This window comes from Rhineura floridana, chromosome 6, assembly GCF_030035675.1.
Source record: "Rhineura floridana isolate rRhiFlo1 chromosome 6, rRhiFlo1.hap2, whole genome shotgun sequence".
In the NCBI taxonomy this organism is placed as follows: Eukaryota; Metazoa; Chordata; class Lepidosauria; order Squamata; family Rhineuridae; genus Rhineura; species Rhineura floridana.
Genome location: NC_084485.1, coordinates 10,597,609 through 10,615,052, shown reverse-complemented (window position 1 = coordinate 10,615,052; position 17,444 = coordinate 10,597,609). Strand labels below are relative to the sequence as shown.

The following is a 17,444-nucleotide window of genomic DNA, read 5'->3' as shown; positions in this document are numbered from 1 at the left end:
TAAGGCTCTTTTGTTTAGTAGTAGGCTTCTCTCTCAGCATCTGTTTAGGTCTGGTATAGCATAGTAGTGAGGACAGCCTGGCTGGGAGTCCAGAGTCTGTGAGTTCAAATCCCCACTCGTGTCTCCTGGGTGTCAAGGGCCACCTAAAGTAAAGATCACTCCCACCGTGAGTGGCTCAGGGGTTATGTGCCCTGCCACCTGTGCAGCCGTGGGCAAGCTGCGTAGTCCCAAGCAGCCCAGTTGCCCCCCAGCTGGCAGTTGCGGACAAGGAAGGGGCTGGCTTATGCAGCTGTGGCAAGCTGAGCAGGCCCTAGCCAGCTGGGGAGGACTAGCCTCAGAGGGAGGCAATGGTAAACCCCCTCTGAATGCCGCTTACCATGAAAACCCTATTCACAGGGTCGCCATAAGTTGGGATCAACTTGAAGGCAGTCCATTTCCATTTTCATCATGCTCATGCATTACAGATTTGCTTTGCTAGCAGAGCTGGGCTGAAAATCCCTGCTCCTCATCAGCCATGAAATACCTATCATGATCTCCCAGCCTCCATCCTTTATTTCTTCAGCCTCAGTTCTTCAGACAGAAAAGGAGAATGCTAATTAGATCTGTGCGCAGGAATCTCGTACAGAAAATAAGAATGCTGAGGGCCACTTTCAGATAGGGTTAGGGGAGAAATTCAATTCAGTTTGAATTTCAAGCCAAATTTATCAAATGAGCACTTTCCAAAACAATGTGAGAGCCAAAACACAGCCATCCTTCGAAAATTGCACTTATCCAAATTTTGTTAGCGATGCAGTTGTCCAACTAAGCAATGTTTGCAAAATGCATATATCATGGGAAAGCGTGCATAATAATGAATTTGGTAGTGAAAATAAAATACAAAGATGCATTATATTAGGGGAATTGTTTACAGAAATGTGTACAGTAGTCAAAACTGCCTACGAAAACATGCTTAGTAGGAGAAATTCTCACTAAAATGCTGGAGAATTTTCATGCAGATGAAAGAGAACTAAAAGTCATCGATCCTTCCATCCCTGCTTTCCAGTGGCCTGTTTATTGAGCATTTGTCCTGATTTATTTGCACACGGTTTATGGGGAGGTTCAGTAACTTCCACTGTTTATTGAGCATTCATTCCAATTGCAGGGAGGTTACACAATGCTGAATCGAGCAATTGTTATCCCACACTTTCCTGCGCATTTCCCCATCACTTTCCTTACTGCAAAAAAATGGATTTGTTGAGCAAGAATGCCAAATCCACTTTAATTGCACAACCTGGATTTGTTGGAATGTTGAGGTACAAGCAGGTATGTCAGAGGCCAAAGAGTTCAAAAAATACAAAAAAAGCTGGTGGGAAAAAATCCTAAAGGAGAAGGGAAGGCAAAAACAGCCTAATGAGAACTAACAGTGGCTATAGAATGCTGAGGGATTGTTTGGGAGTGGAACAGAAAATGGAGGGGAGAAGAAGAATGGAATGGGGTATCCTGGAGGAGGACATGGCTGGCTAGCTGGCTGGAGCACTGTGTACATGGTAACATTTTGTTTCAGCTCCTACTTGTGCTTAAAAACTCCCAAGAGGATGCTAGGCTTGTGCCAAGCAATCCTATTCATAATAATAGCTATTCTTTTGTGATAATCCACCCAGCAGGCTGGCGGGTGGATAATTTTTAACTGCTTTGTTCTGTCTGCTTGAAAAGCAATTACAATGTGTTATCATTACCATGAAACTGCCCACCTTTCTGCTCACAAGCCCAGCAGCCTACTGAAGATTTTAAAAGCCGTCATGTTCTTAAGAAGGTATCTCACGCCTGAGACCTTTTAAACATGTGAGAAGGTCCCAGAAGGCTAGCGAGGTTCCAGATATTATCTGTTTAATGGCTTAAACATGCTTGGGGTTTTTAGACTTGAAGCACTATACTTGCTCATTACCAATATCAGTGGCTCGCCTCACTTGGATTCCCTGGAGATAATTGAGATAAAGTTAATAATCATAAGTCAGTATGGTGCAACAGCTAAAGCACTGGGCTGGGGAGACTTGAGTTCAAATCCTTGCTCAACCGTGAAGCTAAACAGATGCATTGGAGCAGTTGCTATCTCTCAGTCTAACCTAGACGCTAGTTGTGATGAAAAAAAAATGGGACAATCCAAACTAGGCAAAATGCTAATTAAATTGCAAAGTAGGTGATCAGGACCAATCTTTCTTTTTTTAATTATTCAGATGGTTAATGGTTTTAGGCATAGTGGACATAATAATAATAATAATAATAATAATAATAATAATAATAATTCCTCAAATCCTTAGAGGAAAGGTGATATACAAATATAGGTATTAGGCTAAATCCAGATTCCAGACTAACTGTGCAGTCCAATACATGTCTACTCAGAAGTCAACTCCATTGGGTTCAGTGGGACTTACTTCCAGGTCAGTGTGTATTGGATTGCAGCCTAAGTTAGATGAACTTCGGTCCCACTAGAATCAATGGGTTGTATTCATCTAAATCCTGCTCAGGGCAGAGTTTTGAAACTAGTGGGAATGGCTGTAGCTCAATGGTAGAGTATCTGTGTTGCATGGCAAAGGTCTCAGGTTCCCAGTGGCATCTCCAGGTAGGCCTGGGAGAGAATCCTGTCCAAAATCCTGGAGAGCAGACAGCCGGAGTCAACAATACTGAGTTCGATGGACCAGTGGACCAGCTTCCTATGTTCCTATGTGAGCCATGTCCATTAATTTCAACGAGTCTTCTCTGAGCAGGACTAGCATTCGATACAAGCCAATGGTTAAATCATGACAAATTTGTCCCATTGGGACCAAAGTTCAACTAACTCAGTCAGAATCCAGTGCATTGTTATTAACTGGGGTGTCTGATCTCTGGCAATAACAGGGAATCAGAATTGCTCTTCATTGTAACAAGCTTGCTACGCCTCCATTTTGCCTTCAACATTAACGTGGGCCACTTACTGGCTATTGGTCAAGCATCACTTTTCAGCCATTCCCAAAATGAGTTCCAAGAGGCTGCGCTTTCTGCTTCTCCATCAGCCCCTGACATATTTCACATGAAAAGCAAGCAGTTACTCACCTGTGGCGTGGTGATTGTTTCTGAAGCCCGACTGTGAGAGACAAACAGGGCAATCCTAACCATGTCTACTCAGATGTAAGTCCTATTGAATTCAACAGGGCTTACTCCCAAGTAAGCGGGGTTAGGACTGCAGCCCAAATCTACAAAACATAGAAACACAGCAGGTTATAGTCATACAGCATAAATAGGAAGCATTCCCACATCCAGCGGACCGACAAGTGAAAAAATACATCATCTCGTCAAACCAGTTACAAGAAATATTTCCACAAGGAGTCTGTACAATCGACGGTAAGAGGAAGAGGCACGCTTCTTTTCTTCTGTTTTGATTCACTTCTGCAGGGGTGGTGGAGGAGGAGATTCTCTACTGTCTCCTTCCTTCATGCTATTTTTGTAAAAATATTTTTTAAAATACGCTTTCTCTGGCAGTGCAGGCAAAGATTCCACTTCCCCTACACATTACACATCAATACATTTAATGAAGCTTTGACGGGCACTTTTTTTTTGTAAAGCAAAGCAGCAATGACAGGGGGCAGCTTTGAGCAGAGATGCAAGAGGGGAGTGCTTCACCCTTTCCCTGCCTTCTGCTTTCTGCATCCATCTCCCCCAAGCTATTTCCCCCTCCCTACAGATTTCTAGCCATGTGTTTTACACCTTGCAAAAAGAGTTGCCTGGAACAACATAGCGGCCTTAGCAGGTGGGTGGCGATGGTCTGGAGTGGAACAACAGGTGGTGGGGAAAGGGTTAAGCACAATGGAGGATGGCTGGAAAGCAGCAAGTGACTGAGGCTGCTGAGCAGGAACCAATGTGTGCGGGACAGCTCAGATGAGGCTGGTGCCCTGGGAAGGAGAAAAGGTAAAATGCCACCAACAAAGCACAAATCCACACTATTTCCTGGCCTCCACATACTCATATCCTTCAATCTGAACTTAGAGGGACTCCTGGAAATATTTCTGTCAATCTTCCACTCTGTTGTCAATCAGCTCTTTGAACTGCTCAGCCAATCCCAAGCCAAAACTATTGCTATGACCAAGACTTCCCTCCCACTCATCTCTAAGCAGAAAAGCCATGTGAAAAATCAGCATTTTCACAAGGCTCGCCACCTTGACTGCCCACACGATTTCCTGGGAGATTTCCTCACCAGCCCACATCAGCATGAGATGCATCTGGCCTGTTCTCACCAGCAGCACACATGCACGGGCCTGTGTGAGCCTTTTCCATGGTAAAGACAACAGGCTCCTCTCTCTCTCCCTGCTCTGTACCTGTTTATTGCTTTCTGACATCTCTCCCCCAACCTGGCTGCCACAAAACACAACCCTGATCCATCACGTTTTTGCTCAAAACGTCCGCCTTTAGAACCTGCTTTTCTTCACCCAAAAACTCCACTGGGGCTTCATTGCATGCTTTTGCATGTATTATGTTGCCTGACCCAAAACGTTGAGCAAAAAGAAGCCCGTTGTAACCCTTTTAGTTTTCTATTTTTTTTAAAAAAATCTCACAGATGATGTTATTGAGGTTCTTCTGAGCCTCTATAAATGTGTTTGATGTATCTGCAGGGCCATATAGAATGTCTGTGACTCTTTGTTGATCAGGCTGTTCCCTGAGCATTTCAGGTGAATGCTAACTCCTTCCCTCACCATTCCCTTTACAATGACATTAAAACAAATCTGCAAAATGTGTCATTTTCTAACAGGAAGCTGTTGGCATGTTGGCTGCATAGGTGCATGGGTGGAATCTCTTGGGACAGCATGTCTTTGAATATCAAATACAATGGGATAAATGACAGGGTGAATCCACCACCAGCAGTCTCTTGGCCTCTGCTTAAAAAAGAATAAAAAGCGCCTTGCTGGATCAGGCCAAATGCCTATCTAGTCCAGTATCCTGTTCCCACAGTGACCAACCAGATGCTTATGGGAAGCGCTCAAACAAGGCATGGGTGCAGTAATACTCTCCCTCTTGTGATCTCCACCAACTGGTAATCAGAGGCATGCTGTCTCTGATACTGCAGTGTCAGCTGGTGGCTGCATGCCAGTAGGGCAATGGAATCTGCTCTGGGTTTTAGTGTGAACTTTCAAGGAGCTGTCCAAAGTGCTTGAAAATGTGGACTAAAATCCAGAGCGGATTCCACTGCCCCATTGACATGGAGCCACTAGCTGCCACTGCCATCATGTCTGGTAGCCATTGATAGCTTTATCTTTCATGAATCTGGCTGACCCCCTTTTCAAGCCATCTAAGGTGGACTTTGATGTGATTTGCCAAGGCAACAATCGCTTATGAGTTCTTAGGAGTCAACAACACAATACTTTGGATCCCCTGTTTCACACACATAATGAGCTTGAAACATTTGTTCTTTCTACATTAAGACATTTGAATTGGTTTAATTGACAAAATGCTTCATCTCAGGTTTCCATCGGGAAACCTGCCTGGAATCCACATTGCAATATGAGAGGATAATTAGATTGAAGCAGCTATTTGCTGTGTCCTTGTCCTTAGATACTTGATATGCACAAGCACAACAGCTGCCACAGTTTTATTATATGGGAGAACGGGGGGGGGGGGAGTGAGCTCATCTCTTCATTTATCATCCCTTCTGCCGTCATGGCTTGAATGGATGTTGTACATCCTGATGTTACCCCTTCATTTCATTCTAGTCATGCCCATCTGTGACTGTTGTTGCTGCACTGCATAAAAAAATCCTCCCCAGGTTGCTCACTATAGAGTTTTTGTAGATGAAGTAAGGGTGTTGGTGTGTGTGTTTGTTTGTTTTTAATGTAAAGGAGATTACATCCTCCGACACCAGGTAGGTGCTTGATTCTGTCCCTGGGCACCCAACCGCTGAAGGCTGCACTCTTCAGAGGGTCAAAGCAGAACATGAAGAAATCCTTCTAGGCCTCCATTGTTCAAGGCACAAACATATGGTGCCCTGTATGGTGCACACTAATAATAATAATGTGAACCCTCTCATTCGCATAACAATTTGGAGAAAGGTTCTCTGTTCCTCTCTCAGGGTCGCTGTGTGCTTCAGCTCCAACGCGACTTGATTTTGGAGCATGTTGGAAATCCCCGCGCAATGCTTTTTCAATCCATACTCTGCCATGTGCTCTATTGAAGCTGATCAAAGCAGTATACATAGTGATGAAATGTTAATTCTCCACTGCTGCGGCAGTGACAATGAGTCCAGCAAATTGCCCAAGTTCAGCATTAACTCGTTCATTTCAAACCAAATGGTATTTATCTGTGCCACGTCTACAGGATCTGTGGGCTCACAGAATCCAAGAGTCAAAACTAAAATACAGTCTTTAAAGAGAAAGAAGAGTGTCACACTCCGAGGTCATTTTTCTGTACTCTGGGAGTGATGCTCTAATACATCCCTCCTCCTGGCTGCCCATGGGTCAAACCACTTGCATTTTAAAGAGCTGTTATCTGAGTTAGCTCCGATGTTGGCGTTGTCGGGCTTTGCTGGCTGACTGGCACCATGGGGATTTCCACGCCTAGTCATGCCGGATTGTTAGTCCCATCTGAGTTCTTGCAAGCGTAAGCGACATCCTTGGCAATGCTGCACATTCGGTTGGACATCTGGAGCTCTTTCCTAAATGCAGACGGGAAACAGAACTTCTTGAAACACGTCTTAAAGTTCTCATCTAAGAAAGCATAAAGAACTGGGTTCAAACAGCTGTTGGTGTATCCCAGTGCAGTACAGAAGTACAAGATGGCCAGCTTGAATTCGTTGTCAGCCTTGGCCCCGAGACACCGGACCAGGACGAAGATATGGACAGGGGTCCAGCAGATGATGAAAACGGCCACCACAACCAGAACCAGCCGAGCAATGCGCCGGAGATTTCGGTCTTTCTCCTTTGATCCAGAGAGAACACGGACATTCTTCAGGCGCCTGATCATGAGGCTGTAGCAAATAGTGATCACCATGACGGGGATCATAAAGGAGAAAAGGAATATACAGATTCCAAATATTGGATCCCAATATTGTACAGGTTCAGGGAGTCTAATTAGGCAGTCAATCTCTGCAGAGGCAAGAAATAAAGAAAATGTTTCGCCAAAAAAACCCCACCAGACGTTACGGTACATTTTCAGCAATGCTCCTCCAGCCATTCTCATTTTTACAGAGAGCAAATCTGAAACTCACTGTGCTAATATAGGCATCTGTCATTTTGGGGGTAGGTGGGAATGCTACAATCTGCAAGGATATGATCACAATGTAACCTGCAGGCAAGGGGGCTGTTTTGTTTTAAGAGATAGTGTGTAAACCACTCAGGGAGCCGTTTTGGCTCAATAACAGGGTAGAAATGCAATAAATAAATAAATAAATAAGCAAGCAAACATTGAATCTGAGAGGAATTCTTCAGACATATGCAGATTCCAAAGGGTCTCAGTGATGTAAGCCAGCATAAAAGGGGATGAATTTTTTTAGAACCAGTGTGGTGTAGTGATTAGAATGTTGGACTAGGACCTGGGAGACCAGGATCCAAATCCTCACTCTGCCATGAAGCTCACTGGGGGACCTTGAGACAGTCACCGTCTCTCAGCCTAACCTACCTCACAGGGTTGTTGTGAGGATAAAATGGGAAGGGAGAGAACCATGTATGCCACTCTGAGATCCTTGGAGGAAAGGATATAAATGTAACCATCGTCACCCCCACCCCCACCATCTGTATCCAGCATCCTCTACCTGCTAACACAAGAGCTCTTGCACTAGCGGATGGGTGAGTTTTAGTGTTGAACAGCAGAGGAATCCAACACAATAGCTGTGTTAGCAGAAACTCATTGCGAAATAGATTGCACAATCTGTAGTGCAACAAAGTGACCAGGAACCTGTCTATTCATTCTCTCGGACAACAACCTTCCACTGGAAGAAAACATTTCATCAGCAGAAGACATATACCACTAAGTGACTTTGACTTAGAGCTACAAATAGCGCTGATGGTGTGCATGCTGACTGAGTACCTCCACTCACTGGAGTCCACATGCACAGCACCAACATCTGCAGGAAGGGGGCCTTCACATGTATAGATGGACTCTCGTGAGGGTACCACCTGAAGAGGGCTGATATCTACTCAAGATGCACTACCCAGAAAGAGATGTTGGGGAAGGGGCTTGCCATTTGTATTTCTCACAATGCCCCTTAGATCAAGGCCATGACATCATGTACTGATGTTCAGAGAGTGATGGGGGGGGGATGTTGGCCTTACTTGCCAGTTCCTCGGTGGAACTCCTCCACCATCAGTCAGTTTTACTCCCTCAGCCCTGAAAATCAGCCCAACCCCACAAAAATCGCCAAACTGTCCCCTCCACAATTTGCATATATTTCATGTGACGTGTGTGTAAGCATAAACATTTCTGAGTGATATGTACACTCAAAACCAAATCTGCAATTTGCTGCAACAAAATCTACCCAGCCAATCATCCTTCAGCTAATTTACCTAGCCAACCACTTCAGGGACCTCTTACAACAAAGTAATATATATCCATACATGTGTTTTAAGTGTTTGTGTATGCTGAAAATCAGAGATGAAAGTAACAAAGAGAAGGGGAAACAATAAGAAATAATGACAGAAATATTCTTTCATGTGGCTTTATTATCTTTAAAGGGCACTCCAAAAAGGGGCCCATATTCCTACATGCACATCTTTTCCCATTATTTATGGCAGACCTCTCATTCCTTGAATATGGGGTCATTCATTCGGCTCAATCAGAAATAATCCAAGGGAATGGAGTGGATGTCCAGGCCCCTGGGATTAGGCTTTTAGTCTGGACTCCTGTCTACAGCTATCTACAGGTTTTGGCCTGCTGGTGTCCTCCAGATGTTTTGGTGTGCAAGACTGAGAAGACTCTTCTCAATAACTAACACTCTCCTCTTTCATGCTGATTGGCTCCTAGGGATGTCTGTTGTTGTGGGAGAAGGCATTAATAAGGATCTCATTCTCAACCCAACAGCAAAAGGGGGTGGTGGCTGTGACTATCACATAGGGACCCTGCACTTCTGAATTTACCACTACATTACTGGTGAGGAAACACAGGCTAACAATGCAATGCTATCAATGTCTGCTCAGAAGTAAGATCTATTGAATTCAGCAGAGCTTGGACAAGTTACTTTTTTTGAACTACAACTCCCATCAGCTCATTCCAGTGGCCATGCTGGCTGGGGCTGATGGGAGTTGTAGTTCAAAAAAGTAACTTGTCCAAGCTCTGGAATTCAGTGAGGCTTACTTCCAAGTGGGTTAAGGATTGCAGCCACAAAGGGTTGTATTCAGCTAAATCCTACTCAGAGAAGACCCACTGAAGTTAATAGACATGACTAAGAGCCATTCATTTCATTGAGTCTATTCTGAGTAGGGCTTTGTTGAATACAACCCTATTATCAGGATATAGATGTTAGTGATAAAAATGTTTTCCACCCTGCATTCTTGGTTAATTTAATTTTACTCACCATCATTTTCATTCTCAGTTGATCCCATCACCATCACAGGGATGCCAAAGACTGAGGCTAAAGCCCAGATGCAGATGTTGACTACTTTAGCCTTGTGGGGGGTGCGGATGTCCAGTGCCTTGATGGGGTGGCAGATGGCAATATAGCGGTCCACACTCATCATAGTCAAGGTGAAGGTACTGGTGAACATGTTGTAGTAGTCAATGGAGATGGCAATCTTGCAGAGGGCATTCCCAAATGGCCAGGACCCCAGGAAGGTATCGGTACCTTGAAAAGGTAAAGTTATCAGGCACAAGGTATCAGCCAGGGCCAGGTTAAAGATGTAGATGTTGGTCGCTGTCTTCATCTTTGTGAATCTAGAGCAAGGAAGACACAGAAAGGTGCAGCTGAAACGGAATGTTGCACACAGTTGATCTTCTGTGCAACAGTTTCAATTATTTTTCGATCTCAGTGGATTGTTGTTGTTTAAAAAACATTGTCTTGATGGACTGTAAAGCAATTGTACTATGCCTTTGCCAAGTTCAGTAAGGTTTTTGCTAACCTACCCCCATCCTTCAAAGCCACCAGCATCCACAGTTGGGGATGCTGAGAGAAGGGGAATCTGATTCAAATTGTTACAAGCAGAGTCTAACTAAGATGATTTGCTTGAGGGCTCATCCATACCTACCGGCAAAATTTGCATTTTCCATATTTGGTTGGTGGCCTTGAGATCCATATATGTTGTGTTTGTCATCAGACTATTGTAAAACCCCCAGGCACCTGGTTGGCCACTGTGAGAACAGGATGCTGGACTAGATGGGCCACTGGCCTGATCCAGCAGGCTCTTCTTATGTTCTTATGTTCTTATCAAGCATCCATATGTGTGGGCTTTTTGTTTTGTCTAACTTTCTTTATTATTGTTGTTGTTGTTGTTTATTTTTACCCCGCCTTTTGGCCAAAAGGCCCTCAAGGCAGATTACAAAAGATAAACAAATATAAAATACATCAATAAAAACAATACAATTTACAAAAATTAAATAACAAACAACATTCTTAAAAAGCAGCAATTACAACTTCCTACAGATCATTCTTCTATCTCCTGATTAGAATTTTCACCCAGTTTCACGTCTGAATATTTCTTTAGCATTGGCCACTCCCCTAAGTCCCCCATATTTTAATGATTGATCCATCACGGTAGTTTGCTTTTCGTGCACTTTTTTGAAGGAATGCAGAAACGTATACCTTTTTTTAAAAAAAATCCCACGCATGCGCATGATGGAGGAAAGCCCATGGATTGCCTATTGCAGGAAAGTCTACAGCACTGCATCCGAGCCCATGGATGTTAATGCAATTGATCATTGGCTTAGGAAAGTATATTGGTTTTTTGGTGGTATGTCTAATGCAGATTTGTTAGCATGAAAATCTGTACTAGCTTGCAACATCCTATGGACGATGGTGAATTAATGAGGATGCAAAGCTATAATATTGCAGATTATACAGTTGTATGGACGGGCCCTGAGATTCCACACTGCCACTTCAGCACTTTGGTACAGTAAAAAAAATGGTTGCTTGACTCCCACAATTTAATGTAAATACATAAGAAGAGCCTTCCTGTTCGGACCAAAGATCTATCTAGCCTAGCATCCTGATGCTCCAATGGGAAGCAGAACACAAGCAGAACAAGAGGGTGATAGTTCTTTCTTGCTGTTGATTCCCAGCAACTGGCATTCAGAGGCACAATGCTTCTGTCATCCTGGAGGTTGTATATAGCCATCATGACGATTAGCCAGTCATAGACTTATCGTCCACATCTTGTGGTGCTGAATATCATAAATGATTTATGCACTGCACAAAGAAGTTCATTTTGTCTATCCTGAATCACACACTACTCAGTTCCATTGGATAACCCCAGATTCTGTTCTACAGACCGTAGGTCAAGAAGATGCAGCTAGCATCATCCAGACTGCAGTTTTCTTGCCTCCCAGTCTGGCACCATAGACACACGATGGGGAGCATTTCCCCTTTCTGGACTGGCTCCTTGTGGAAACTTGAAGTGGCACAGAATAGCACATCAGCTCAGGGTGCCTTCTTAGTTCAGTAAGGGATGCTCTCTTATAGAGCTAAAAGGAAAATTCAGAAGCATTGACTTAGCAAATGAAGGCAATTCCAGCTTTGCTGCATCTGTGAATATTTTAATTGAAAATTTGAATTCATGTTTTGAATGTGTCATTTTTCTCCCATAACCTGCAACTTTGAGTGTTTTAGAGTTGTTGGCATTCCTGATTGTTTTGAGAAGCCTCAAATGTGAGAACTCAAAAACTGTCAGATGTCAAGTACTAATTCTGTAGCACGTCACTATGAAATGCTGCCAGAATATCATAACATGACAACATTCAAGTATCAAGAATACTGTTGCATACCACATACATTGATTTGCACAGAGTGCAAAGTCAGCTTCTGGTTTGTATTATCCCCAGTTAAGGATGGGCAAAGCGATCAATTTCAGTTTATCTTGGTGTCTCATGCTGCCCAGTCTTCAGTTCTCCACATATGCATATCAGTTTGCAATTTATTTATTATTCAAAAAGAAGTCCTCATGAAAATTCAGCAGCATTTTACTGCAAATGTCTCCTAATACACATTTTTGCAAAGAACCTTCTCCTAATATAATGCATTTCTGTATATTGCTTTCACTTTCACATAATGTGCAGACTTTACCTTGATATATGTCTTTTTGTACACATTACTTGACTGGAGAACATTGCAAAATTCAGAGAAGGGTGAATTTCAAAGCATGGCTCTGTTTCAGTTCAGAAAGTGAGAATTGAGTAGATGCAGCCTGAAAGGGAAACTGAACCAGATTTCTCCCCCCCACCATATCCACAGTGTGCCAGCATCAGGAGAGGAGTGAAACTGCAACTTTTGAGCTAATTCACTCATTCACATGAAAAATCACAGTTGATTTTTAACTATGGTTTAATGTGGCATATGAACTGGATTCATATGCTGTTAATTTCTCGGACACTGTTTTAGGCCCTGAGCTAGTGGGCCACTTTCTTAATCTCTCACATTAGTTTCTGGGTTTGGATGTTATATACTGGACATCTTCCACTTAATGGTACTAGCTGGACATTGGCTGCAGCAATCTCATATCATCCAAAGCACCATGGCAGAGCGTTGGTAAAAAATATCCCCCAGGTTGGATACAGGGGCAAACTTGCCTTTCACATTGGTCATTCAGCTTTGAAGCCAACAATCGATACCTGATGGAATGCCTCTCCCGATACAAACCCACTTGTACTCTACGCTCAACATTCAAGGCCCTCCTCCAGGTGCCTACTCCGAGGGAAGCTCGGAGGATGGCAACAAGGGAGAGGGCCTTCTCAGTGGCGGCCCCCAAATTATGGAGTGATCTGTTTGATGAGGTGTGTCTGGCACCGACACTGTTATCTTTTCGGCACCAGGTCGAGACTTTCCTCTTCTCCCAGGCATTTTAGCATGTGTTTTTAAATTGTTTAAAATTTTTAAATTGTTTTAAATTGTTTTTAAAAGATGTGTTTTAAATTGTTTTTAAAAGATGTGTTTTAAATTTGTATATTTGTTTTTAATGTTTTTAGGTACTGTAAATCACCCAGAGAGCTTCAGCTATGGGGCGGTATATGTAAATAAATAAATAAATAAATAAAATCTGAGGACTTTCATTAATTTTTTTGAAGGAGGCCAGTGACGCTGTGCCCTGGAGGTGTCGAGAGCATCCTTCAATGACACATTGTGCAAAGATCTTTCCAAGAACAGAGAAAATGGTCATAGAAAGATCCTGGATAGAGAGGTACCATTAAATCTGGCCACCTGCTGAAGGGAGTAAAGGTTTCTGCAATGATTTGCAGATATAACCCGGATCTCAGTGATCCTAAAAAACACATTAGTAACTTTTGCACAACAGAACTGGGAGGAATGTTTTAAAATTCTGGTTTGTAAAGGTTTTTTTAAAAAAACTTACAGAATACTATTGGCCCGTGATACTATTTGTGGTGATATTAAGGTAAATGAGTGATTTATTTACTATGATAATAGACAAAATATTGGAGGTTTTTTTTCACACACATTTCTACTTCCACTGTTGGAGGTGGTATGACACTGAATACTAGTCCGTGGGAACTGCAAGTGGAGAGAGTGCTGTTGCACTCAGGTCCTGCCTGTGGGCTTCCCAGAGGCATCTAGTTGACCACTGTGAGAACAGTATGGTGAACTAGAATGCATCTCTGGCCTGATATGGAAGAGCTCATCTTACATTCTTACAATGGACACAGCACGTTCTGGACTAAGCATTTGTAGACATGACAAATAATGAACAGCATTTTGTGGGGTAACCTTGGCCACTAGCACCTTATATGCACGGGGAAGGACCATGGCTCCATGATGGAGCATCTACTTTGCATGCAGAAGGTCCCAGATTCAATCCCCAATGGCAACTCCAGGAAGGGCTGAGAGAGAACCCTGCTTGAAATCCTGGAGAGCTGCTGCCAGTCCGTGTAGACAACACTGAGCTAGATAAAGCAATGGTCTGACTTGGTATAAAGCTACTTCCTATTCTCCTATGATTTCTCAGTCCTTCCATGAGGGGTAGAAACTGATCCCATAAAATATAAAAGTATTGGTCTTTAGATAAATGAAGGAGGGGTACACCACCAGGCTATGATCTGAAGGCACATAAGGCCAGCTACCTGTTGAAGCTAAGCAGGGTCAAGACTGGTCAGTGCCTGGATGGAAGACCGCCTGGGAACCATATGTAAGCCGCCTTAGGTTTCTATCATGAAAAGAAAGGCAGAGTCGAAATGTAATAAATAAATAAAACACTATATGGCAATTCACACCTGATCATGGTTGAGGGCCTCCTGGAACATGGAGGTTTGGAAGACTGATGCAAAAGGTTTGTTGTCTCCCCTCCACCACTGCCAGAGCTGTCAGGTGTGTGCTTGACCTCACCTGTCAACAGAAGGCTAATGGCACTGTAATAATGACTTTTGTATTTTGGTATTTAGAGAAAAGATCCATGTTTGAAATTTTGGTCCCTAGCCTTTGCTGGGTATCTCAGTCCTCGCTTGCTGAAATTGACTTGACATTTTAAAATGGGAATGATTTTATAGAACATTAGCTTGGCTCCTGGGCGGTCAAAGAGCTTAAGAACAACATTTTAAGGGTAGTACCCAGCCAAGTAGTTCCATCAGCGCAAGGGACTGCACAGTAGAACTTCCCTTCCCTCTTATCTGCACACGTGTCCCCCCAAATATGTTCTAGGTTGCCCCTCAACCCTGTGGAGCAGATTGCGCAGAGGAGGGGTAGAGGAGAGGGAGGGGAAGTTCTGTGGCCCTGTTGCAGTAAATTTAGTAACATGGGAATTTTCATTAGCTGAGGAATCCAATGCTGCGAATTCTTTCTGAGTGGATACCCATTGCAGAACTACAGATCCCAAGATCCCATGGGCAGGGAGGAAATTATACAAAACGAGTTGAAGCTTGTAGTGTAGGTGATACGCCTGTAATGTCCATGCCCTAAATTTAATATATAACCATTTACTTTTAGGGATTCTCCACAGCTGTGATATTCACCATTATTCAGTGATATCTAAAAAGTATTGTAACCTTCAATGTTTAAATATTGGGCTTTTTTAAAAAAAAAGATAGATGCAGGGATTTCTAGAAGATTTCATTATCCTCTCTGTGATCAGAAAGAGTCTTGTTCCGATTCAGCAATCTGGCAACTTACTAAGTGAATCTATGCATGCTTCTTACTAGAATAATACAAGCACACAGACATGTATTTATTATTAATAAAATCTTTACAATATTGGAGAGCAGCTAAAAATATTTACAGGCATGTTTGGAGGGAAAGGGTTTCATTGAATGCAGAATAGAGGCCAATCACTGCATCCATATATTAAAAGACAGAGAACTGTATGAGTCATCAGGCAAAAACTCAAAGGTAGTCACTGTTTTGTTCCAGATAAAGGGTATATGTACAGCACAGTAGCAGAACACAGGCGTTGCACGTAGAAGGTCCCAAATTCCATTACCAGCTACTCCAACGCAAAAGATTTCGTGCAGCAGGGCTGACCAAATTGGTCTGACTCAGTATAAAACATCTAGGCTGGCCTAATGCCAACACATGGCATCCTTGGGCAAGTATCCCATCGCCGCCAGGCTGCTGACACCAGCTCCTCCACTGGCTCCCATTGCCGCCATTGTTGTTGGTGCTTCTATGGAAGCCAGCAGGGATGGAAGGGAGTGGCTCTGTTTGGAGCTCTGGGCTACATACCCAGACTTGTAGACTTTGCAGTTCTCATTAGAAGAAGAGCCAGTTCACTGGCAGAACATTGGCTTGGTCCAATCCCTGGCACCTCCAAGTAAGGTTACGCAAAACTTTTGTTGGAAACTCTGGACAGCCGTTGCCCTGGGCTAGACAGGCCGATGGTCTGACTCAGTATAAGGCAACTTCCTATTCTTCTAATTATGCTGGCCCTATGTACGTTAGGGGCAGGCCCAGCATATTTATAGCAGTTGGATCAGTGAGTTGAGGCATGCAAGGAACATAGAAAGCTGCCTTATACTGACTCAGACCATCAGACCATCTAGCCCAGTGTTGTCTGCACTGACTGGCAATGGCTCTCCAGAGTTTCCCAGGGAAGCTTTGCCTAACCTTACTAGGAGGTGCCATGGGTTGATTTAATTTATTATTTATTTATATCCCTCCCTTCCTCCCAGTAGGATTGAACCTGAGACCTTCTGCATGCAAGGCAGATGCTCTACCACTGAGCTATGGCCCTTCCCAAGTTACTACCAAGTCACCACACCACCACCACAGGTGGGCAGGAATGCAGAGTGCCTGCCTGCAGCAGAGAAGGAGGTGGGCTGTGATTGGAGATCCAGGCCAGGCGCCTGAACTCCCCAGCACTGCTGTCTTAATTATGCCAACTCCACCCCTGACATTTGGATGACTTTTGCATAAGGGTGACAGGTAGCCTAAACATGTGTATAAGGTAGCCAGTTGGAAAAGAGGGCAGGCCTCCTGCGCCTTTAATAGTGGTGCCGAAGAAGGAATTTCAGCAGGTGTTGCTTGCATGACAACCTGCATCTGCTGAAATGCCACCGTCTGTGCAACTATTCAAGATGCTGGAGCCCTGATTCCAGGAAAGAGGAAAGAGCTAGGCTATAGGCAAACATTGCCACAGCGTCTTGTGGACACAGCGTAGGAGGAAGCAGAGGCTGCATTTCTGGGGCTGGCTACCCCAGTGGCGAGTTAAGGTGGGAAAGGAAGGAACAGGCTACTTACCCACCTGAGGACAGGGTGACTAATGGGGAAGTAAGATTGCTTCAATGATGAAATCTCAGAAGGGTTGAGGGTGAGATGGATTCTAAACTCATCCAAGGGGTGGTGGTGGATGAAGGCAAGGGAATCCCTGAGGTTCCAAACATCCTTGGGATCCATAGTGCGAGGATGGGAGCTCTCACAGTATCTTATAGTTTATGAGCTTCTCCTTAGATTGTTTTAATCTAGTTGTTCCACATGCATGATATACTAAGGTGGGGTGGGCAGAATGTAGATTAGGACCTACTGGTAGATATCTGGGTGGTTCACAATAGATCAGCAAGGATTTCTGACTCCCAGCAGAAACAACAAAATTTTCTGTTTCTTCTTCTTTTGGTCTGTTTTTAAATTTCTGAAGTTTTGAAATTTCTGAGGTTTAATTTATCTTTTTAATTTTGTGTATTGTATATTTTTATCATTGTAAGCCACTTTACCTAGGGAGGTGGTGGGCTCTCCAGCACTGGAGGCCTTCAAGAGGCAGCTGGGCAGCCACCTGTTGGGTATGCTTTAATTTGGATTCCTCATAGGCCCCTCCAACACTACGATTATACAATTCTGTGATTTTATGAGACATAGACAGTGAAAATCAGGA

At 43.6% G+C, this 17,444-nt stretch overlaps 1 protein-coding gene across 1 annotated transcript in view; it reads right to left on the bottom strand.

Annotated features, from left to right (window-relative positions):
* Nucleotides 1-6,561: 6,561 nt before the first annotated feature.
* OPRL1 (opioid related nociceptin receptor 1) overlaps nt 6,562-17,444 on the bottom strand; it is a 46,534-nt gene continuing 35,651 nt past the window's right edge. Inside the window, exons 2-3 of the mRNA XM_061630980.1 lie at nt 9,509-9,864; nt 6,562-7,085 (exon numbers count right to left, since the gene is read on the bottom strand). Of these exons, the coding sequence (XP_061486964.1) occupies nt 6,562-7,085; nt 9,509-9,864 (880 nt within the window). The remainder of the gene's footprint in view (nt 7,086-9,508; nt 9,865-17,444) is intronic.